General features: G+C 46.6%; 1 protein-coding gene across 5 annotated transcripts in view; it reads right to left on the bottom strand.

Moving 5' to 3' along the window:
- The window catches only part of LOC119171819 (uncharacterized), a 460,188-nt gene that overhangs the window by 149,981 nt on the left and 294,570 nt on the right, over positions 1–15,637 (bottom strand). The window contains exon 18 of one of the 5 annotated variants that reach the window (XM_075892446.1): positions 13,919–14,052. The exons of the other annotated variants lie outside the window; for them this stretch is intronic. Within the exon in view, the coding sequence (XP_075748561.1) occupies positions 13,945–14,052 (108 nt within the window). The 3' untranslated portion in view covers positions 13,919–13,944. Of the gene's footprint in view, positions 1–13,918; positions 14,053–15,637 lie in introns of those variants that run through there. 5 annotated transcript variants of the gene reach the window in all.

Raw genomic sequence — 15,637 nt, 5'->3', positions numbered from 1 at the left:
TACGATAAATTTAGATCATATTATCGCACTCGTTGTCATCGGTTGCTTTCCACGATGACCCTTATCAATAGAAAGATACTTTGTCTCAGCTACAATCTCCTCGGCAATATAATGTCTGTCAAGGGTTTATACTTGCCATTGCATATACTCCCATTGCCCGCGCCTGCCTGAGCTATCTGTAAAAAATATTAGCTTCGCCGTCTTCTGCATCATTTTTTTTTCTCTCTTTCTTCCGAGCTTAAATGTCCAGCAGAAGACAGCGCTGAAAAAAGGACGAACAAAGGACCCTAACCGCGGCGCTAAAGGACGGCCTGACAGCAATGTGGTTTGTGCCCTTTGTTCTTCCCACATTTCAACGCTGTCTTCAACTGGAAATCATGAAGCAATCAGCCCAAACACGTACCCTATTTAGATGTTCTCTAGTTTATATATATATATATATATATATATGTATATATATATATATATATATATATATATATATATATATATATATATATATGCATTTTAACTATTATGAGTCATTTTAAGTATGACGGAGGCGTTCAGTGATGCTCAACGCTTTCAAAGTTCAGCTAATGTCCTCTGACGTTTGCGCCATTAATGGTAGCCAGTGATGACGTTGCCACGCAGTCATCAGACACTAAGTGGACGCAGTGGCACTCGTAATTCGAAATAACGTATGAGCGAAGGCAACTACTGCTACGGAAAGTGTCGCTGCCAAAGGATAATAGGCGGACAGGCGTGCACTATCGTTCCCGAGCTTACGCCACATACATGAGGCGAAATATCTACGCTGTCGGCGAATAGAACACCAAAGACAAATACGTCTGAAACCCGCTCTGACTTCTTCACAGTGAGCCGTCATTTTCAAACGCTTTAAATATGGCAGATATAGCACAACGATGAAAGCGAACCATTGCGAAAAGTGACTCGGAACTGGAATTGCCTCAATTACATGAGAGTCAGAAAACAAAACACTACCGTGTATTCAAATGTCTCTTCTCTCTCTCTTTCTCTCTATATCTTCCTCTCTCTTTTCTAAATCTCTCTTCCCTTCTCTCATTCTTTCATTCTTGCAACAAGCGACTTTAAGCCACTGACACGAATATTCACGCATAGCAATAGAAGCACTTAAAACGTATTTCGCTGCTTCTCGCTGACTTTATTTCTTTATGATCTATTCCGTACTTATTATCTATTCCTTTTCTCCCAAGGAAGGAAGGAAGGAAGGAAGGAAGGAAGGAAGGAAGGAAGGAAGGAAGGAAGGAAGGAAGGAAGGAAGGAAGGAAGGAAGGAAGGAAGGAAGGAAGGAAGGAAGGAAGGAAGGAAGGAAGGAAGGAAGGAAGGAAGGAAGGAAGGAAGGAAGGAAGGAAGGAAGGAAGGAAGGAAGGAAGGAAGGAAGGAAGGAAGGAAGGAAGGAAGGAAGGAAGGAAGGAAGGAAGGAAGGAAGGAAGGAAGGAAGGAAGGAAGGAAGGAAGGAAGGAAGGAAGGAAGGAAGGAAGGAAGGAAGGAAGGAAGGAAGGAAGGAAGGAAGGAAGGAAGGAAGGAAGGAAGGAAGGAAGGAAGGAAGGAAGGAAGGAAGGAAGGAAGGAAGGAAGGAAGGAAGGAAGGAAGGAAGGAAGGAAGGAAGGAAGGAAGGAAGGAAGGAAGGAAGGAAGGAAGGAAGGAAGGAAGGAAGGAAGGAAGGAAGGAAGGAAGGAAGGAAGGAAGGAAGGAAGGAAGGAAGGAAGGAAGGAAGGAAGGAAGGAAGGAAGGAAGGAAGGAAGGAAGGAAGGAAGGAAGGAAGGAAGGAAGGAAGGAAGGAAGGAAGGAAGGAAGGAAGGAAGGAAGGAAGGAAGGAAGGAAGGAAGGAAGGAAGGAAGGAAGGAAGGAAGGAAGGAAGGAAGGAAGGAAGGAAGGAAGGAAGGAAGGAAGGAAGGAAGGAAGGAAGGAAGGAAGGAAGGAAGGAAGGAAGGAAGGAAGGAAGGAAGGAAGGAAGGAAGGAAGGAAGGAAGGAAGGAAGGAAGGAAGGAAGGAAGGAAGGAAGGAAGGAAGGAAGGAAGGAAGGAAGGAAGGAAGGAAGGAAGGAAGGGAAAGAGGGAGGGAGGAAGAAAGGAAGAATCAACCAGACGCACGTCCGTTTTGCTACCCTACATTAAGGGAAGAGGACTAAGGGATGAAAGAAGAGATATAGAAAGGAGGAAAGAAAAAGTCGCAGCTTTGCTGAAAAGGCGAAGCAATGAATGCGATAGCAACAAATTCAAAGGTCACGCGAAGAACGGAAGGCAGATCTAAACGTGCCCCGCGTTGCTCAGGCACAAATGGCGCACGAAACATGCTCACAGCTACAGATGAAGGCGAATAAGTGTCTCAGTTGTTATTTCCCTGTGTCTGAAAATGGCGCCCTTTTTCCCAAACGGACTCTGTGCAGCGACTGCAGTAACCTTTGTGCAACCGGGTAACTACAACAGAATCGTTCCGGTGAAAGCCCAAGGCGCACGATTCTCCCCACCACAAGATAAGCACGCACAAGCGTGAGCGTCTGCGCCCCTCCCCCCCTCCGCGGGGCAAAGTACGCGTGGGAGATGAACACACGAGCGCGCGTCACCGCGTCGTGACGATGTGACGACGTGCTCTCATTGCGCCGTTTCGCTGGTAATGCTGAAAACACGATACTTCCCTCGAGATCCGCATCGCCTGCGGCAAGAGGTAGATATAAGTAGCTTACCGTTTGAACGTTTAAGAAAGTGCTCCTTCGTGGCTCAGTGGGTAACACCACGCACTCACAAGCAAGAGGTCAGCCGCTTGACTCCGCACATTGGATTATTATTTTTCTAGCGTTTTCATATATAGAGACACGTATAGGGTGAGTAACGGCGGTCACCGACGCCGGCTGCAAACTCCAGCCGAGGGTGTTCATATTATTGCTATCGCAATAAAAAAAAAGGGGGGGGGGGCACGCGTGAGTTTGAAGCACACTGCTGTGTTCAACAGTCATGGAAGCAGAATTTAAGGCGCATCCTATTTCACTGCGGACCATCCAGTTATTGCTCCTTCTTAAGGTTTACAAGCACTGGACCTAATGCTTCTATAGCAAGCTATGGGGTGGCTAGCGGTACCTGATCATTGCAGATATCAACCCAGATCGGCGGATATTTAATTTTTTCATCTACTTTTTCTGTTAGGAAATACGACTCTTGCAAGCTTGAAACCAGGCACTACGCAAACACATGCAGAAGTACGGGTCAAAGGTAACGTGAACATCATAATCGGCAAACGGGATAGATAGCCCTGCAAGACTTGTTGACTCTAATGTTGTCCGTACGTACAAATTCGATTCAAAGATGACCAGAGAGGTTGTTATAGACGTTATTAATGACCTTTTCGACATTTTCTCTCAGATTACGATTGTGTTTGATGCGTGTGTGGGTGAATAGGTGAGAGAGTGAGTGAGCGTGTGTTTACAAACGTGTGCCCATGTCTTCAAAGTAGTATTGACTGTGTGTTTATTTCTTTTGTAGTATGCTTGGTCCGCTCAAGAGCTGGGAAGTCACCACCGTATTGGCGCTTACACATATTCTTTTACATCATATCATTAACAGAAAAAACTGCAAGCGTGGTGTTCAACTGAAGCCTCCTATATCTTCTCCATTCACCCTTGTTTCGAACTGTTTTTTTCCCTCTTTTTCGCTCCCATTATGTCACGCGAAAGTCCGAGTAGACCAGTGCTCTACAAATAGGATGCTACAGAAAAAAATAATGTTCAGCAAAAAGTTTATTAGAGCCAGAAAGTGTTCAACCGAACATTAAAAGGGCGCATTCATCGAGGGTAGTACAAGCCTCCCCGAACTTGCAGCAAATGCGTATGTCACGCATGAAAAAACAGTTTATTCGGAAGATGCTTCGCAACCATCGACACAGTGATACCGATCTTGAAACACGCGGCCCCAGTAGGTCTGCAGTGTTAGCAATGGGATCGATAAATTAAGTACCGGCAAGCCAAGCGAGAGCAGCGCTGAAAGAACAAAAATGAAGAAAAAAAACGCAAATCGACTGAGCGCTCAACATTTCAGTTAGAAGGGTTCACGTGCTTTAAGGAACCGGTATGAGCGACTCGACACAACCGACGGCTGATTCTAAGTGAGTTTCTGAAAGATGTCCCAAACCGGGATTTCGAATCTGGTTGAGCCGGTATACAGCAATCAAGCGCTCTTTCAACGTCAAGCCTGTGCTTACTGTCGTCGTCCACGGCAAAAATGACAGTTCTGGACCTTCCAGAACTCGTGGGAGATTGGTACAGAGCTGTCGCCATTTCTCGTAATTTAACGTGGAGCTGCTATGAGCAAAAACGGTTGCTATGTACACCACAACTGGTGTTCCTGCTAACCGAGTCCAAATTGTTTCTTTTTAATCGTGTACTCTAGTAAGCCTGCATGCTGCTGTATATCAGTAAGTCAGTGTTCGACATGTTATTTGTGTTAATTTTTTTTTAATTTCTCGTTTCTGCATTTTCCAAGCTAAAGTTTTTGGACAGCCGGCCTTACTTTCAGAGGCCACGTCTGCCACATTCCACATCAATTACCCAGCTGCGAGCTGCTTACTACGCTCTGCCAATTTCTTGTCATTAGAGAACAAAAAAAAATGCCGTACACTCAAAAAAAAAAAACTGCATTACGTGGCTGTCCCTGGCTGAGGATGTTCTATGCTTCAAAAAAAAAAACAAAAACAAAACGGGGCTCCACATTTAAGTCGAAGCACCGGTTCTAGACCAAGGGAACAAGAACGGACTCTCTTTCGAAAACAGGATCGGTAATCCTACCCGCGCCAAGAGCGCTCAAGGACACGGCATAACTGCGTCGCGCTCTCCGCTTATCTTTTATCCCTCGTAGTGCACTCAGAAGCGCGTCCCGACACTGATAGGCTTAGGCGCAGCATCGGAACCACTACTGCAGGACGTAAGTCAGAGCCACAGCGCCAGTCCGAGTCCCTAAGCTCACTCGAAGAAATCTGGGAGGGCTGCCGATGGATTTTGTACGAGACGTGAAAGCGTCTAGGAAGCGAGAGCTATAGACGTCTTGCCCACCGGAATAACCGTCAGCATTCGGCTGTTGCCGGGCGTTTTGGGACACAACCTGTAAGCAGAAGGAAGGCTTTTTCGCAGGTAAGGCCTTCCGTCTGCTACAAGGTTATAGCCAAAAACGCCTGGCAACAGCCGAATGCTGACGGTTATTCCGGTTTTGCGGCGGGTCTGTATACAAACGGGCATATAACATCGACGATTTCCGAGCGCTTACAAGTATAGCGAACTGCCGTACAGTAGACAAACAACACATTGCGCCAGCAGATATATATTCAGGATTGAGGATTAGTGGCTACGTAACGCGTTGCTATGCGTAGGGTCGCTGGTTCGATTGTCACGGATATAGTTGTTGCCTGGATGTTGACAAACTAACAATATACCTCTCGGATAATTTACACCAGTTCACAGTATCGGACAGTCCGAGCTTTATATATATACATAGTTTTTATGAACCTTTGAACATACACACGATAAAAAGAGGTAAGAGTTTTTTGTTTCGCAGTAACCCCACATGTTTATGAAAGAGACGGCAACGAAGAGCGGAACATTTGTAAAGACGAAAATCGCATTCAGCCAATTATGTCGTCAGAACTCGTACCAGTAAAAAACACATACGACACCCAAGAAGGCCACGCTGCACGCAACCTGACGCATGCGCGCTGCCACTAGGCAAAACGAGTGACCAAGAAGGACGGCTTTCGGCAATCCTAAGGAAACGACGCCCCCAGAACAACTCGAGGATTGCTGCATACAGCAGCACACAAAGAGCGCCGTATGCGAGAGCCACGCAAAAAGGGCTCGGAACAAGCGTCGCCTTTCCTTTTTTTTTTAATATCTTCGCGACTACCAGCTAAAGAGCAAGGAACTCGCAAAAGTCTCGCCGACGGAAGCAGAACACAGCGAACTAACCCACGCCTCGAGCTGGAATCACGACAATTTGCGCAAAGCGAGTGGAACAGCGTCACAAAGTGGCCCTTACAGCGTCAGCGGGAAGGAAACATCAATTGTCGCGCAGCAGTACACATGACGAAATGAAGATAGCACGAAAAAAGGCGGGGGGAAATAGGGCAAGAGGCATTCGAAGCTATATACGGAACGCGCAAGTGGGCAAAATACGGACACGGCCTCGGCCAAACAACACGAGCGTCCATTGACTCGGCTGCAATCGATCCGCTGTTGCCGACTATACCGCCAGCAGTTGGTGGTCGTCGGCTCGGCCAGGGCAAATAACTCTGGCTAGCCATGCGATCAAGCGATTATAAAAAAAAAAAAACGCAGTCGTATAAGGTGTCGAGCCGTCAGCAAGATATGATTGCTAGACACAGCGCAGTAGAAGGCACCGAGTCAAGTTTAACCACCTGAGGTGCTTAACGTCCACTTAACACTCCACTAGCTTCCAATACATTCGACTGGTCGTTTTCGAGCGCTACGGAGGCTCTGAAAAATGTAAGTAAAATAGTAACTAAGCACTGTCACTGAAATAATCGGCCAAATACATAAAAGGGACATGACCTGCGCGCCTTGTTTTTGTTGTAGAGCCTTGAAACTGCTGAACTTACCCCTCTCAAAACACGGTCATGGCGCTCGCAAACGATCACCCGCATGTTCCGTTAGCAGCGGTACGCTCCAGCCACTATAGGCTATACCACGACAAGTTTCAAGGAATCCCAGGCGCAGTTCATAATGAAAAAAAATAAAAAAAGGTACAAAAGAGCCAGAAAAAAGAGGGGGGAGGGAAAAGCGAGGATCATGAAAGAAAGCACACCCACCGCTTATTCTTTCGAAAGAGCGTATTCATTTCTTTCTATAATATTTATTGAGACAGCCGAGTCGTGCCAGCATTTTTTAAGCCGTTCCGCGCCCAATGTAAAAATGTTACACCACGAGCACTTGTATATTCCACACCACAACGCATTAAAAATATCCACCAATGGCTCCTTTCCTCTTTAAGCCACGAGGGTGGTCCATCAAAATAACTACACTTGCCGCGAGCGAAAAAACCCAATGAAAGCCTTCCAAGTCAAAAGCAATTCAAGATGAGGCGGAATAGTTCCGCATCACAGAAGCTTAATCTTTGCTTTGCGAAGTATAGCACCGTATAAATACAGGTGCGCACACAGAAGGGAAGTGATTTTCGAAGGGAACTCTCCACCCAGAAAGCGTTATCAGATATAGCAATCTCGCAATATAGAGCGCGCGCGACAAGAATTCGCCATTAGGGTTCCACGCAGCGACATATCGAACGTGTCAAACAGGCAAACGAAAAAACCACATGCCCTTCATAAGAGGCCGGATATCATGCCTCAAAATTTGTTTTCACGCAGCTTAAATATCAATCCTGCCAATTTGGGCAATGATAACAGAATTGGGGTGGGGGGGGGGGGGGGTTGGCGTGTGCCTATCCATCATTAGTAATTTTCCCTATTTTCGTTTTTACGCTGAGCGGAACGGATGAGTTCATCTCAGGAGTCAACAAAAGCGTTGAGTGCTCTGAAAATGAACAAAATGCGCCTAAAAATGCGGATAACCCCGCTACCCTCTACACACACAAAAACAAACAGCCAAAAAGTTGAGCTATATAAGAGCTCCTACAACTTCTTAAGCACCCAATCACCTGCCTTACTTTTATTGATACGTGTAGACCTTCCTGCGTCAATTTGAGTATCCTTCCTGTTTACATGAGACACTAATGCGCTTTCCTTGTACGGGTCTCGCATAAATCCTGCGGCTCATCCATACCGGAATGCTTTCATTGTTGGAGGCTGCTGATGTCAAGTACGGGATAGCAATATTTCACGCCTGTACTTATTTTTGTCCTGTACTACGCCCCGTTTATTATCCTCCCGAGTTGCTACTTCGAGACAGTTGGAACCGGATTACTTGAATTCCATAACGCTCAGTTTTACTCAAACAAGAGTTTTGATAGCGAATGAAAACATAAGACGACAATAATCTGCGTTGCTTGCAAAAAGGTGCGAGGAAAAAATATATATATTAAATGTTCTTACCAAATTAATAAAAACCATTCAAAACGTAATATTATTGGTACGAAACTGTCGAACTACTAATTATTATGACACGCACTTATATAGGCCAGCAAAGCGCGATCGACTTGGCCCGGTAAAGATCGAAACTGTGGCTTATTACACGTATACCTCTGGGAAACTGTACGGAATATTCAGAAATTCAGAACGACCGGCCAATAGGGACAACGAGAAAGCAACTAATATTGCATTCACAATCAATCAATCAATCAATCAATCAATCAATCAGTTTCAACAAAAACGAAACGCAGAGGAAAGTGACTACAACCGTTCTTACTCCACTATCCTGTCTCGCATGCAACGCAACGCACTGATCAGTGCTGTATCGAAAGCCTGCCACAAATCCACGCAGCTAATCGCAAACGGCGATACAAACAACGCACGCACTGAAACGATAGAGAACAAAAGTCATGAAAGGGAAAACTGACGACCGCTTTTTTTTTTGTAGAATAACGAAACCCATACAAATTTATCCGAAAGAGCGCTTGTTATAGATGAAAAAAAAATTCGCTCTCATCCGGGTATCGAACCAGGGACCAATGTCATTCGGAGTCTGTCCCTCTACGATCTGAGCTGACCAGCTTGCTGGCAAATGCGCTGTGAGATCGAGTTAATAAACAACTCGAGGCTTAGGGACACAAAATATTCCAAATCAGTTCTGCAGAATCAAACCCAGCCGCAAGGTGCGGAAGGCTTATGAAAGAAAAGAAAATGGTAGGGCACCTGTTTTGAAGCACGAGGCTAGCAGAAAATCAATACGAATGTCTCTGAAACGGGAGAAGAAATACATGCGACGGGAAATGACAGAATCGTTATTAAAAAAAAAAAAAAGCCCGGCTGCTCCTATTCTATTTGCTACTTTCTTTATCTCCTTATCAAAGCACGTGGATGTGAACTTTTTTTTAATTCGATATTTTCTTTGTGTTTCTACCACAACAACAAAAAAAAAATAAAGCCAACACGAACTCTACCCTGCTGAAGTCGGGACCTTGAACAAGCTGAGTTCTTCAAATATAGCACTTCCTAATTCAAAATTTTGTTTAAGCACACCAAAAAACCGACGGACAGAAAAGGCTTACAAGGACAGCGCTTCCTGGCTCTTCAGCGCCTACTGTTCGTCTGTTTCTTGGTGTGCTTCAACAGACTTTTCAATTAGGAAGGTAATCCAACTAGCGCAACTTGCCATCTAGCTGTAACACTTCCTAGATGACTAGTGTCGGAGCAGTTCACTAACTCAGAGCTGCATACGATTACATATGCCGACTAGCCAGATGCAAAAAACAAAAATTTTAAAGGAACACACACAACCGAACTAGAGCTGAACAATACGTGTGTTCGCTATCTTTGATTATCAGTGGGTGGCGTTTTTTTTTTTTTTGTGTGTGACAAGACGTTTTTGTTGACGCAGGTGTAGAAGTGCTGAATTGCCAATAAACATTCAGTTGGGAGTTTAACGCTAGTTCTGTTGAGTTTCTTTGTTAGTTGTCTTCGTTTTTAATGCGTTGCTCAAGTTATTCGCATGACGAACCTAGTCACACAAATAACAAATCCACATGCTACTGCAAATGAAAATGTCAACAGACCACCAATCAATTATTCTTCCATGGTTCCTGATTCGACAGCGAAAGCCTAACTCACAGAGTCCCTCCCTTTACGCGGGCTGGGCGATCGGTGTGCTTTTAAAGAAAAAAAAAATCCCGCCACCCTGGTTTACACAACTAACCAGCACAGAAAGTGACACACGTTCTTCTCAAGTACACAGAATAGATTATATATTTGAGCACCCAACCTGAAATTTGCTTCGCCATGCTAAGTGCGTGCAATAATCTAGACCCACATTTAATATCCTGTTTCCCCTGCAATTTCTACGCACAACTAAGTCAGCTAAATCCCCGCCTTTCATTCCTTCTCACCGTCTCTAAACGCATTAGACGCCGTCTCCCACGCGTCAACGATTTCGATTTACACAAGGACGAAGCTTCGAGTTGTGGCACGCGTACTTATAATCCACCTAAAGTGCTCGACAAACACTCCCGGCGAACGAGTGAAATGGTTCAGAGCCAGCAACGAGCGACTGACGAAGCACGTAATTGACATTAGTCGGTAGTGCACTATACTGTGCCCTCCATTTAGAAGCACTGGCTCTCATTCGGTATCGTGGAGGTCATGAATTTCTAGTAAATGTCGAGCCAGAGTGTATACGGTTATAAAAGACAGAAATATGAAGAGCCAACGGCGTTACTTAGCCCTGTCGAAGCAAGGAATCACGAATTTCCCTTTCATTGCCTCACTAGCAAAATGTTTCCACTCTGCCTAGAAAAACCCTGGAACGACTGACTTCTTATGTGATTCTTAAATGAGAAGAAGATAAAGGTGATCCCCGTAACTGTCTCTCAGAGGGAGGACACATCAACAGTAGATCACGAGGGATGGGGGTAAGGAGGGATCAAAACAATAGGATTTAAATGTATAGCGATAGAGAGGGGGGAGGAGAGAGCGTAGCGGAGGGACAGCCACATCCAGAAGTAAGGAGAAGATGGGAAAGATGGGCACGGTCGCAGAAGTCCGAGGACGGGGCACCACTCACCGAGAGCTCTTGTCGGCGGCAGCAGATGGCGTAGGGCGAGCCAGTCGGCCAGAGCTGCGCTGTCGTCGGAGATCGCGGGGGCATAACCGGTGGGCACGAAATCCAGCGAGCAATAGCATTCCTTAACTAAGCTCGCTAAGTGTCGAAGCGTTCCGAAGCTTCCCCGAACCCTCACTTCCGATGCTGGGTGGCCAAGCTGGGGCTAAGCACTTGCTGGCCACCACTCAACATAGACGCAAACAGTACAGTTTCTGCGGGCGCAAACGTTGCAGTATTTGCCCTACACAGAAAATCTTCGCACGCCTCTCCCGATTTCGTGGGCAAACTATGGCAGAATGGGCCTCAACAACTCTCGCCCAAGAAACTGCAGACGAACGTCCCGAAAGCAAACAAGCACACATATATATAGTGTGCGTGCTGGCTGAATCAAGAACCAGAGGGTTGAGCGAAGTACCGACAAGTCATAAAGGAGTGCGCCTAGGCTGCGGCACTAATGTGGACAATTATTAAGGCGCGTTCCATTATGTCAGCGCTCATTTTCGTTTAGGGCCTTCGTAAGACAAGCTGTCTTCACCAGAACCCGACAGCTAAAGGAATAATAAACAGTACTGGATTATGAACGTTTATACGGATGCGATTCCAGTGTCGGCGCAGTTGCCTCCGTGTATACCTATTTGACATTCATATGCAATCCCCTACGTAATTCTTGAAGTTTAACGTTCGAAAATCCAGATATGGTATTGATAATTTATGAGAGACGGAAATTTCGAGGTGCTGGGGTCAATCGACGTGCAGCTTAACCTAAGCACACGAGCCTGAAGCGTTTTCTCTTCCATCGAAAATGCTGCAACCGTGTCCGAGATTCCACCCTGCGACCTTCGTGTCAGCAGTCGAACCCGATAACCACGAGGGCATTTTGGCGGGTAGATGTGCTTCCCTTTGACAGCGTTGTGTGCACCACACGACAGGAAACTGGTTTTCAGAAAAAAAAAACCAAGCAACAAAACATTTTAAGGATGTTCTACGCCAGTCGTTGCTGTATATAGGTGGCGCTGGCTCACATTCGTAAGCGTCGTTGTGGAAAATCGTATGCTTATAGCGCAGCTCCGTTTTAGCACGAAGGAAAAGGAGCCAGCGAAGATCATGCACCAGCTCGTCCACTCTGCAGTACTTGTCGTTGTTGAATGGGCCGGCCGTGAACTAAGGCAAAAGGTGCCAGAACTATACGACACGCACACAGCGCGAGTTCGTGGGAAAAGTGCGCGTCCGGATTTAGCGTGTTCCGCGCTATTCGGAGCAAGGGAGCGCGAGACGCAGCGCCTGTGCGTCCGTGTCTTCTGTCTCGCTGTTGTGTGCTTACTTCCTTGCTCTACAATGAACCAACTCAAAGCGAAGTTTTGATGAAGTCCCGGGGTATTAAACCACAGCCTTCCATCACTTATACTTTTTTATCGCCTTGCGCAAAACGGCACTCACGGCAATCTTATTGCCAGAAACAGCAAACAACACGACGCGCGGAAAGCCTGCGATCAGGAAGACTCAGCCAAACCCGAGTCTAAAATCCCGTCACTGCTTAGGACATTCTCGCTGGAACGGTATTCCAGAAACGAACGCCACACTCGGCGCGCGGCAGCAAATGGAACTGTGGAAATGTTAACAAAGGGAGAAAGAAGCCTGCAAAGGCACTGCACGCTCCCAGAGCCGGGTTGAAAATTAAAGGTCGGAAGGCGCCAACGATTCCATTCTTCCGTCGTATTTTGCCGAAAGTCCCAAACACTACGCATGACAAAGACTGGAACGCAAGCAAAACGAGTTGGCGCCTGGGGGCGAAACAAAAAAAAAACAAAAAAAAAAACGACGAGGCCCGCGAGAAGTAAATTTCTCGCTTTGACGAGCAGCGAGACTCCCACACAAAGCGAACGCGCAAAACATCCGCTCGGCTCTCCTGATTCGAGAGCTTTTCGGAGCCACGGTCGAAGGGAGATAGAACTTTTTTTTTTTGCTATACTTCTATTTTCAAACAGCTGGCGCAGCTGCTGATCGATTGAAACTGCCACGAAGGACTTTGTCGTCTCACAAGGACACAAAGAAAAAAAAAGAACAAAGTAGAAGGAAGACAAATTGGAGTACCGAGCGAGCGGGTTTGCTTCAACCGGACTACGGCAAGCAAGTCCCTGCACGTTTACACTGGCGTCAAGGGCACGTCCGCACCTCGACGCTTCATCGCCCATTCAATCTGGCTTCAGTTAAAGTGAGCCTCTCAGAAGAAGCAAGCAGCGCGTGAGAAAGCCCCGCCGCGGTGGCCTAGTGGCTAAGGTACTCGGCTGCTGACCCGCAGGTCGCGGGCTCGATTCCCGGCTGCGGCGGCTGCATTTCCGATGGAGGCGGAAATGTTGTAGGCCCGTGTGCTCAGATTTGGGTGCACGTTAAAGAACCCCAGGTGGTCGAAATTTCCGGAGCCCTCCACTACGGCGTCTCTCATAATCATATGGTGGTTTTGGGACGTAAAACCCCACATATCAATCAATCAAGCGCGTGAGAAGGAGAAGCGACCAGGGACACTGCCTTCTACTCAATGTCATCACAGTTCGTTATTGTTTTAAAGCGAGCCAAGCGTTTCCCTTTCTTTCGTTCGTTGAAAGTGACCATCGATAAACACGAAGAGCGACAGCAGATGAAAGTTTGTTCATGCCGCATTGCCATGCTTAAACGCCTCGAAAACAATATGATATACACGCAGTATACAGTAAAAAGACATCAAGCTTGGCTCCAAAACAGTTACGCGATAATCTTGTGGAGCCCCGTTCTCAGTGCCTAATGCTCAGTGTTCTCAGTGCCTAATTCTCAGTGTTCTCAGTGCCTAACTCTCAGTGTTCTCAGTGCCTAATTCTCAGTGACTCGTTTGCGATACCTCTCAGTGGACACCATCTCAACAATCCAGCGAAGAATCGAACGTCCACGCATTCGCTGTAAATCCTCCCTAGAAGCCTGATACAATTACAGCCTAGAAATACCCACGTCGAGCGTGTACGGAAAACACAGGTATCTACACGTGTAATATACAGTATATGGTCGAGAAGATCCTCCACGAGAACAATTACGAAAGAAGCGCTTAGACAGTTTAAGCCAGAGTCTGGCCTTCGGCAGACTATATATATATATATATATATATATATATATATATATATTCGTTTTCCTCTTATTGTTCCATTTCATACTGCAAAGCAACCGAGGCAAGTGCGCGGTCTTCTTCATCCTGAATGAATACGCGTTAAGACTTCCGCCAAAATAGAGGCGACGCCTACCTTTGGCCGCCCAGTTGGCTGGTGGGGGAAGGTATAGAGAGAAAAGTCACGTACCTGCATAGAAAAAAAAAAACGACGACAAGGGGTTAGCGATTTCCCTGCTTATTCTAGCAAGTGGATGTGCTATACAGAAATAATAATATGAATTTTTTTTTTCACTATGCAAAGGCACAAAATTATTGAGGAACGCAGTAGTGCGGGAGGACTCCAGATCAGCTCTAACCAACCCCTTGCGGTTCAAAGTAAACGTCAAGTCGTGATCCCGCGTGCAACTGCATTTCACCGCCAAAACGAAACGCGACCACCGTGGCCGGCACTCAGACGCGCAACAACGAGCGATACAAAAACGGCTCAGGGTAGCCCCTAAAATAAGCTCCAAACACAAGGTGTTCCAAAAACGTATACACAGCGAACGAGACGCTGCGCATGATACAAGCACACGAAAGACGGGAAATTCGGGAGTTCAGACCATGCACGGTATACACGGCGTGGCTGTTTTAAAAGAAGCTTTTTGGGCACTACGACACGTCTGCAGTTGAGCATGAGAATACATTAAATATTTCTACGCCCCCCCCCCCCCAAAAAAAATAAACACTCGCGCAGGTCCCTTACGAACTCACATAAGACGACTGAAAGGCCAAATCCATCTTCTCTTTCTACTCAGTCGACGTACTGATCCTGCCTCGCTACCTAGCTCCAAAAGATTTCTGCATCAAACGTAGTTTTGCACGGCCTCCGTGATCGGCTGACCTCTGACCAAGCTGCGACGTCATGTGGTAATCTCATCAAGCGATGTTGTGTGATCTGACATCGCAGTGACGTCAAGACACCACGAGATTTTTTCTCAATCACTCTTGTCTCTGTTCAGGCTGGCGAACGCAATCACGAGTCGACTCGCTGCAACTCACTCAGACTTGGATCGAGCCGTGAGCCTGAGTCCGAATGAGCCTTGAGCGCAAATATATTTCACGAGTGAGTCTGAGCAAGCTCCGTAATTTTTGCCGACCAATGTCACCGACACCGAGCGACGCCGACCGTCTGTTTCGTGTCTGGTCGACTTGGTGGCAGAACTCCCGTACTGGAATGTACCCGACAAACGAAACGGTCTCCGTCAGAAGCTCCATATTTTTACATATGAATCCGTCCCTACAAGTGTCACGCTGACCTCCCACCCATCGCTCCAGACACAGCGCAGGAAGCTAAAGCGTCGCCCAAAGACGTGGATACGATACCCATAAATGGCGGTCGCATTTAGATACAGGAATATGCGCAGGCCCACGTACGTATAGGGTTACGTGAACGTTAAAAACCCCAGGTAACCATAACTGGTACAGAGTCTTTAACGACAACGTGCCTGGTTATCCTATCGCAGTTTGAACTAAAAACCCCAGCATGTTTTTTTCTTTAAATACTGGCCTTCCAGAGTGCCAGTCGTTACGCACCGGCTGCTAGCACCGAAGCGCACAGGCATGCCCCTAGACTCGAGCACAAAACGATTATTTCAACCAGTTGAAAACCATCGCCATTCGAATATTGGAATAGGATCAATCCGCAATAAGAGCTCGGAAGAAACGCACATTTCAACAAAGAGCAGGAACAATCTTCCGGGCCGGCCAACGACAAAGGCCCGTCCGGAAGA

The sequence above is a fragment of the Rhipicephalus microplus genome, chromosome 4 (genome assembly GCF_043290135.1).
Source record: "Rhipicephalus microplus isolate Deutch F79 chromosome 4, USDA_Rmic, whole genome shotgun sequence".
Lineage (NCBI taxonomy): Eukaryota > Metazoa > Arthropoda > Arachnida > Ixodida > Ixodidae > Rhipicephalus > Rhipicephalus microplus.
Note: the sequence above shows the minus strand (reverse complement) of the source record. Positions and strands in the feature narration are given on the sequence as shown.